Source organism: Arachis duranensis, chromosome 8, assembly GCF_000817695.3.
Source record: "Arachis duranensis cultivar V14167 chromosome 8, aradu.V14167.gnm2.J7QH, whole genome shotgun sequence".
Taxonomy (NCBI): domain Eukaryota; kingdom Viridiplantae; phylum Streptophyta; class Magnoliopsida; order Fabales; family Fabaceae; genus Arachis; species Arachis duranensis.
Genome location: NC_029779.3, coordinates 47,371,177 through 47,380,657, shown reverse-complemented (window position 1 = coordinate 47,380,657; position 9,481 = coordinate 47,371,177). Strand labels below are relative to the sequence as shown.

The 9,481-nt window shown below is 31.6% G+C and overlaps 1 protein-coding gene across 1 annotated transcript; it reads right to left on the bottom strand.

Annotated features, from left to right (window-relative positions):
• Positions 1-1,230: 1,230 nt before the first annotated feature.
• Positions 1,231-9,015, bottom strand: LOC107463420 (respiratory burst oxidase homolog protein C). The gene is made up of 13 exons (XM_052252988.1): positions 8,324-9,015; positions 8,186-8,272; positions 7,846-8,008; positions 7,685-7,733; positions 7,413-7,526; positions 6,649-7,074; positions 6,033-6,416; positions 5,409-5,504; positions 5,173-5,288; positions 4,934-5,036; positions 4,529-4,602; positions 2,408-2,958; positions 1,231-1,649 (listed from the first exon to the last, which is right to left on the bottom strand). The coding sequence occupies exons 1-13, from the start codon at positions 8,919-8,921 to the stop codon at positions 1,540-1,542; spliced, it is 2,871 nt and encodes a 956-aa protein (XP_052108948.1). The 5' UTR covers positions 8,922-9,015; the 3' UTR covers positions 1,231-1,539.
• Positions 9,016-9,481: the final 466 nt, after the last annotated feature.

Sequence of the window (9,481 nt, the reverse complement as noted above, 5' to 3'; positions counted from 1 at the left end):
TCATTCTAATTACTAAAGAAATAAAACACGTATATATTTGCAAATATTATTTTAATAAACAAAACTATTCAAAATGCTTGATATAATTATCCAATAAAACTATTCCCAAAATATAATTTTGTACGAGAATCAATTTACTTTACATATTCTAGCTAGAATTGACCTTAGTTGACGGCAATATGAGACTTATCTCCCAATTATTCCAAAGGCCACTTGAAGAAAGGCATGCATGCATGTGTCAAATTGCGTCAAACCAATATCAAGAAGCAAGAAAATTAGTGTAATTTCTGACTATTTATTTAAAAAATTCTGAAATAAATACCACTTCAAAATAATAATAATAATAATAATAATAATAATAATAATAATAATAAAGGTAATGCAAGCAACGAAGCAAGTGGAATGGCAAATAAGGTAAAATAAAATGTGACTGAAGATAGTTATTTTGTTCCATCCCCTTTAATAATAATAATAATAATCCCTCCATTATATAATAAATATCTTTTTAAAATAAATTAAATTGCTAATGAAGCTAAAAAATAAATAAATGTTCGTTAGAAAATGGGATATCCCTTAACAACATACATTAGTCCTTGAATTGTTTGAATAACTTGCAACAAATTAAAATGATGAGAAGCAAAATTTAAAACAACATGGAATAGAAACAACAAAAAAAAGGGAAAAAATGGAGTTAAATCTCAATTTGGCCCGACCCAATTGGAACTTCCAAATTTGTAATCGTAGCTCTGGTTTGTCTTTGCGATTATTTCCGTCATCGGAATGTTGATCTGACGCAATTGCATGATATGGTGGACACTACTTAAAAGACGGCGCATTAGTTTCATGTCCAAACCCTTTGGAAACCACGTAGTGTAAGAGTTTTCTTGATGTTTTGTAACTTATGATCGTCGTAGTGAAAAAAAAAAAGAGTTTTAACCCACAAGAAACTGAAACGATGTGGTTTTCAAAGGGTTTGGGCATAAAACAATGCGCCGACGTTTAAGTAGTATCCACCGTGTTATGCAATTGTGTTAGATGACGGAGATAATCGCAAGGACAAGCCGGAGTCACGATTGTAAATTTGAGGTTCTAATTAGGACCAACGAAATTGTGAAGGTCATTATGAGTATCGGACTAAATTTCAGGAGTCAAATTAAAATTTAACTCAGAAAAAATAATATATAAAAATTTTATAGGAGCTGAAATTAAACTAAAAATACATGGAACATAAATAATTTTAAAAGATCTTTCAAGAGAGAAACCACACAAGACGAGTTAATTATTTACTAATTTTTGTAACTCACAAAACCCTAACCTTGTTAGCAAACAATAACCTTCTTGGTTGCTTTTCCATTCTTAATCTTAATTATATACCTATAATAATAATTGCTACTTGAACTACCTCAAATTATAATCAACAAATTAAATGTACATTAATATATCATTATATATAGTGTCATATTCAAGGTTGCATTGATAGAGGACCATCTTATTTCTGCCAAAATTTCTGCCCTTTGTCTTCAATAATTTCTCAGTATATTAGAAATTCTCCTTATGGAAATCATATTTGGTCGTTGTGTTGTGTGAAAAATCTGAAGCTAGCTGACGAAGCTCCTTTGTTAGTGCTGGTGGACCACAATAGAAAACCCCTACATACATTATTGCAAACACGAAACATTATGCTTTTTGTTATGATGCAGACATTATTAGGCAGATGTTAGGCATTATTACTCCAACTTTTTGGAAGACAATGATTCATAAACATAAATGTTCTTTAATTAAATGGGCCTCTATGTGAATTATGGTCATCTGTGGAAAAAAGGCATTGTTTATAAAAGAAAGAAGGAAAAAGGTTTGGTTGTAAGTTGTTAGAATCATATAATATGTGTTTATTGCTAATGTCATCTAATGATCATGCTTATCTCATCTAGAGATAATCTCTATATCTATCAAAAATCTTTTAGACATATTCTTCTTTCTATGCAACTTTATTTAGGAAAGAGTAAATAATTATTTCAGCACTCAACACAATTTTGTTTTGATAAATGGATTTTAACTTTTATTTTTGATAAAATAAACTTTAAAATATTAGTTCGGTTTAATAAAACAGTCTAAATGTCTAAAATGATGGATCAATAATTAGTCTATTTTGTCAGACAGAACTGATATTTAAAAATTTATTTTGTCAAAAACAAAAATCGAAGTCTATTTTGTCTTAAAATTTTTTTAAGTGTCAAAATTGTTATTTACTCTTTAGAAAATAAGGAGAAAAATTTTGATTTGTTTAATTTTTCTGATTTTAGTTTTCTTTTAACTTTAATTTTTTTTTCCTTTAAAATTTTGGAAAAAGCAAAGAATAAAGAAATATAGGTATAAAAATTCTATAAATTTTGCAAAGAAAACTCACCAATGCGAGCATGTGGATGATTTAGTGCAATACGCTTGTAAACACTTCGCCAATTAGGTTTGGCAAAGTGAGACTTAATCCTTGTCCCAGAAACAATGTCAACACCATTCTTAGCATGGTTTAAGGATTGAAGCATTTCAATTAGGGCTGAACGAGCATCACCTTCTTCATAAACACTAGTGCAATAGTTATGTAACTCAATCACTCCTCTACGATCAGCATCAGCAACCTCATTCATTACACCTTTGAACCAATCAAATGAACCTTGTTCCCTTGTCACCCAATAGAAGTAAGCCCTCCTAGTCTTGAAATTTACCAAATTACCCCTCCTTTTTGGTGATTTGTTATCACTTGATGTTACTCCTCCTTCTTCCATGGTGGACCCTAATTCATCCTCTTCCATGGCCTTATAATTGTTCACTATGTCCTTCAGTATGCTGATCATAGGGGTGGCCCCAATTCCCAACCCTACCAATAGAACCACTTCATATTGTTTGTAGTCTTGTGCTGGGGCTCCATATGGACCATCAATTAGGACCTTAGGGAAGGTACTGCACCATGATGTGACCAAATTTATCATCAATAATCTTGATTGTCTTTAGGCAATAGAATTTGATTTTGACAAAGTATCAATTATATATTCTTAACAAAAATATCCACACGTACATATATTGATTTCATGTGTTGAAAGTGTTACATAGCTTTATATTACGAGTAAATAAAATTGTATTACAATGGCAAATTATAACGAGTAATTATTGTAATGGATAACTATTTATATTGATTGAATATTCTTGTAATTTTATTATAAAGTAGTGTAGTTTTTTTTTTTGGCAAAAGTATTAATATGTCGGCAGATATCAAATATATAGGTAATAAGAAGAGAGAACTACTCAAATGAAGATGGCAAAAACATCTTTTCACGAAGATACTTTGTTTAAAAGTGTGATTATTTATTTAATGACATTTTAAATAAAAACAACACTTTTATAAATATCAAAATCTAACTATACAATCTATGATCCAAAAATTAAAAAAAATTCACATAAAAACAATTATAAAATCTTGATTGTAGTTCAAGAAGAAAATGTCAATCTACTCAACTATTTCATCACAAGCTACAGTTCTACTTCTACACAGCTTTCTCTATTATAATTAGTTACGCATTGATTGATTCAACTATTTCATGAATACAGAAATTTGATTGGTTTGACTACCTACCACACACAGGCAAGGATTTTCAACTGGAGTCCTTATCAACCTTCCAAGATCCGAATAACAACTAACCACATGTTTTCATTAACAATCATTATTAACATTTATTAGATTTGGTCACTTTGATTATTAAGATTTAAGGGAATCTCCGCAACAAGTGCTTTTTATTTACAACCAAACCAGAAAGGCCAAATATATAATAAGTTCTATTTATGTTGTTTGGTCAACAAACATTAATAAGATCATTTATACTTCTATAGTTTTCTTTAAATTTCATAAATCATACCAAGTAGTTTTGGTACGCCATAAACTGCATACTTGATTATACTTATTTTTTTTTTATATAGGGGCTTGGTTATACTTAGGTATGTTGTGGTAATGTCTGTCTGAAATTAGTGATTTATGATTTTGGTCTCTAATATTTTTTGGGTTTCGATACAAATTTTTTTATAAGTAAATGAAACAAGTCCTTGTCTGTGTTTCACAAAAGTTCACATATATTTGTTATTCAAGTATATATATGTATATCAAAAATGTTATGTCACTATGTATTTATGTATAAATATACGTATTATTTAACTTATTTTTAATATTATTTCGTATTTCAACTGTATTTTATTCTAGTGGTTGATTTTTTGTATATATATATATATCCCAAATAATTTGTACATGGAATGATAGTAGAAACCAAATTTACTTATTTTCCAAATTTTTAGACCAAAATATAATAAGAAAATATAAGATTAAAAATTTTAGATTGCTAATTTTACAAGAATTTAAAACTTATATAAACCCTTTTTTCCCTTAAATCGTTTTAAAGTCCACTTTTGAGACTGCAATTTTTTTTTTTCCATTATGGAACTGGCATTTTTTCTTCTAATTTTCCCAATTAAAAATGTGGCTGACCTTGGACAGCAATCTCCTGTCATACACTCAGCCCTTAGAAGTCCACTCTTGCCATTGTTGGGTGGCTGGCACACCTGAAAGGACCCAAAGAATTAATCTATTCATTGTTTAATTACAAGAAACCCAGTTCATTTATTTTTTATTTAAAAAGGATACACTAACATTAAATTATGTATGAGGGAGACAAAAAGAGACCACATATGTACACAAGACAATGATAGCACGCGGATTTGAAAATAATAATGATAACTAAATAATAATACTAAAATAAAATTGATGTGATATTGCAATTCTAGAAGCAAATGTAATAATTTATATACTAGTGATATTTTGTTTGTTACTATTTTAATGAAACTCTTATGCAAATAGTATTACCAACAAAAGTTAACTTGAAGGATAATTCACCTCTGAAAATTTTGTTCTGAGACTTCTGGTCCAATCCCCTAATGTTCTAATGTGAACACTAAGATAGTTATCTTCAGGGGCTGATGTTATAGAAAATGGATGCCTGTAAAAGCATAAACAAATTAACATAATAAGAATTTAGATATTAATACTACTAAAAGTTATATGAAAGAAACTAAGAAGCAAAATTTCTATATAACAAAAAAGTTACTTAGGTTTCTCCAAATTATTCATCATACCATTCAAATGGTGATACAGCAGCACAATTAACAAACATGTATTGTCCACTCTTATATCTAAATCCCTGAGGCTTTGACATATGAAGAGCCAACACATTCCCAGGGTATACAGCCACCTTCAAATTAGTCATCAGTGAAAATGTGGTAAGAATTACTATTTTATGTGCTAATATTAGCAAACGTGTTTCTTTCATATAATGAGTAAATGAATTCTATTTATTTGATTTGATACTCACCTTTAATATTTTTACAGGTTTGATACTAGATCTTAGTGCTCTAGTTAGTCTTTCCAATGAATAAATGGTCATGGGAATTGCCAAGTACATCCAAGTCTACAAAACATATTCATACAACATCAAATTTTGCAGGGTAAAAAAGATAAATAAAAGATAACAAATAAAAATAAACTATCATTTCTAATAACCAACAAAGATGTAAACTAAAATTGGATAATTCATTAAGTAATTTTGTCAAACTAACTCAATCTTTATTAAATATTGAATTAGTTTAGCTTGTTATAGTTAAAATTGTTGGCATTTGAATCCTTTATGATTAAAAATGATAATTTATTCTAAAAAGAAAAAGGGTAAATTCCGATGGCTTTTCTCTAGTCTTGACATTAGACAATAATACACACAATACTTCTCTGTTTTGATATTTCCAATAGTATATTTTAAATTTTTAATGAATTTCTATAGATTGTAAGCTGTGAGCCTGTGATATTAATTTCTTTTATAAACACAACACTAACAAAGTCAATGCAAACATTAAAAAAATAAAGTGTTGTATATAATTTAACTTTAACCTCAGGAAAGTGTCAGTGCAATTTATACAAAGGAAAAGGGATCGAAGTTACTAACCGTTTTCTCGTACCACTCTTTGGTCATGAAAAGTTTGATTCCATGAACAATCAACGAGGCATAGACAATGACAAAGAGATGATGTGAGTACCAAAATGCATTGAAGCCAGTTAGACTGTTGAGTGGTTTAGGAAGCTTAACCCTGCCTCTCCTGAACCAAGGTGAGGCCAATGTGAATGCTATTGCCATTAGAACAACCATTATAATCCCTGTGACTCCTTCCCATGTTTTCACAAAATGCCAATAACTTTTTGGTTGAGGTCCAAAATACTGTACCATTGGCTTGTACTTTTGAGGGCTTGCACGAAGGAGGCGAGGGAAGTCGCAAGAAAGATGAAAAATTGCATGTATTCCAACACCAATTGCTACTGCCACAGCTATCACCTGCAAGAACAACAACATATATACCCTCACTTTATTTGTACTACTAACTTTATTTAAATGGTGACACATTTATTCAGCAAGGGAATCTTGAGAAACAATATGTTCCTTGAGAAGCAAATTTGCCACTTCTAAATCATGAAACACTCCAAATATTCTTCATACCCTTTTGACAATTTGACTTGTGAAAACACACAAGTCCCAACAAAGATTTGGTGCAAGTGAAAAATAGTACCTTGTGGAAGTTAAGGTTGTCATCAAAAGGAACCATGATGCCAAGCTTGCTCTTATTCCTCAGCCAAGTAATAGTGTTCCGGCAAACTGGTAACAAGATAATAGCCATGTTCAATTTAAGTGTCTCAGCTGCACCTTTGGCCATGCATACACAATACCCCATAACATGATATACATCTTTTCTCCTTCTATAGTGTATGAATTTGTAGGCAAATAAACCTAACATCACACAAATCCACAGTGCCATAACCCAAGTTCTTTGCCAGTTGTCCTGTATGAAGTACTTGGTGTTTGTATAGCACCTCCTAACAGCACTGTCTTCGTATGTAGGCTTCAGTTTCAAGCTTAGCATTTGGCTTAGGTACTTGCTATCACCTCTTGTAGAATGACTTGGTCCATGCAATAAGAGCATCTCTAGGCTATCCAGCTGATGAAGCAGTAATAATAATCACCAATTGGCCAAATAAATGAGATTAACATGAGTAATATGGAGTTTTTGTTTTTCTTTTCAAATAAATTTCTAGTCACTTCTAGAGTTAGCTAGTTATGATTTTGGTCTTTGTAAAATTGTTCTTATGGATTTGATCTAGTTTCCTAAATACAAGTGAAATCAGTCCCTCTCATCATCTTACATATAAATCAACTTCTTACTTATGATTTGAAATATTAGTACTTATCTGTATGTGAAACTGTAATAGTGACTAATTTTACTTAATTTTGATAAGTTTTATACCAAAACGATATGAAATAGGATGATGTAAATACCATGATAAATCCTGTCTCTTCAGGGTCTAGTTCTTCCATGATCAAAGCTGCATATTCTTCAGCCTGCAGCTGTATGTTTGAGAGTTTGTTTGTTGTGGCACTAAGGCAGATGATCTGAAAACAGAATTGATCATTTGTGATCAAGGAAACTCCTATTCTCATGGGAACAAAATGCAAAGCTAGGAAAGGAAAAAAGGTTGTTGATAAAACTACTTCACTATCCTCATTCTAATTTTTCTGTTGATGAATTTAAAAAGATAATTCATATAAACCTCTTTAATTTCTTCCTCGGTGATTCTTCCATCGGCATCTTTATCAACCCTGCATTATTCCAAATGAAGGTTAACATACTTAATGGTGGGAATTAAAGAAAATAGCAACCAATTTCTTTTCCTACTTCTAAAATTAAGTAAAGAGGTAATGAATTAGTTACATGTCAAAGAAGGTTCTGAGCCTGGAATCAAAACTCTGGTCAGAAATCTGGTCCCAAAAGTCCTTCAATTGAGCCTTGTTAATTGAATCCCCATGAATATCTCTCCTCCTAGCCAAAGAATCAAAAAGCACACCAGCAAATGCCTCAGATTCCTTGCTCATTCCTACATACAAACAATTCAACAAATCCAAACCATAATTATCCAAACACATCCTAAAAGAAAACTACTCAGAACAAATCCTTATTTCACTCACACACACAAACAATTTCACAAACACTTGGAAAGCAACAACAAAAAATAGTGCAGATTTGTTATGAACTCTTCAATTTCAATTATTACCTATACATTTTCCAAAGAGAGAACGATGAAGCCATCCATCAGTTGAAGCAGTAAGAACATCAAACTGCTTCTCCACTTCATGCCACCCTGCACCACCACCACCACCACCGCCACCGCCACCACCACCACCACCACCGCCGCCGCCGCCACCCTTAGCGATGAACTTAAGTCCCTTGAGAGCACTCGAAGCCGCGGACTTAGTCCTATCGTAGTGTCCTCTTCTTGCAGCAGCAGCAGCATCAGAAGAAGAAGAAGGTGCTGTTTGTTTCGAAGAAATCGAAGCGAGTCGTTTGAGTTCTTGAGAAACCTGCTTCATTTTAATGGAAGCGGTTCTAACGACAGTAGCACCAAAGGATCTCTTCTTCTCCATTCCTTTACCGAGAAGAACAAGCTTGTCGTCTTCGTTAAGGTCGTTACCTGAAACGTCTTTGACGCTGTGAAGCGCAACGGAACCGCCATGAATGTCCATTGTGACTTCAACGTAGTCTTGTCCTCCTCCATCATCATGATCCACTTGTTGCTTACAAGAAGAAGAAGTTGAAGTGATGACGTCATCATTTCCATGAACAACAAGAGCTTCATTATTATTATTATTATTCAACTTGGAACTTCTTCTTGCCAGTCTTTTGCTTAGAGGGCCAGAATGAGGAACTCTATCACCGGCGACGAGTTCTATGTCGGAATTATCACGACGGTGGTGGTGACGGTTATAAAAATCTTCATCAGATTTTTCCATGTTATTAGTGACGGATATTCTGATGCAAAAGTTGTTGACTCAAGTCTCAACTGCGTGAAGAAGATATGTTTAGCTTGTGTTGTTTTTGTTTATGTATGGAGAAAGATTTAAAGAAAGAAAGACATTGTTATAGAGATAGGATTATTTTATTCAAGTTTATGGAATTATCGTGATTGTTGGAGATTATTGTCTTTTCCATTTTGAGATGTAATGGAGTTGGAGGAGTGGGTGCTGTGCTTCACTGCTGCTTTCTACGCGTAGTTTGCAACATAATAATATTTTTTTGTGATTTGTGACGTGACGACGTTCCAAATGTCAATTTTGGTGCAAAGGATTTTAGATGGCAGGACACTGACAGCTAATTTTTTTAGTGTAATTAGATATCTTTTAAGTAGAAATTTAGTTCTAATATATAAAGTTAATACTTAAAAGTTGTTAAATAATTAATAGGTTTTAATTATTAATTTTACATAAAATTAATTATATTTAAATATTTATTATTTTTTAAATATTATTTTTTATTTAATTTTTAGATAAAAAAATTATTCTTTTAATTTTTT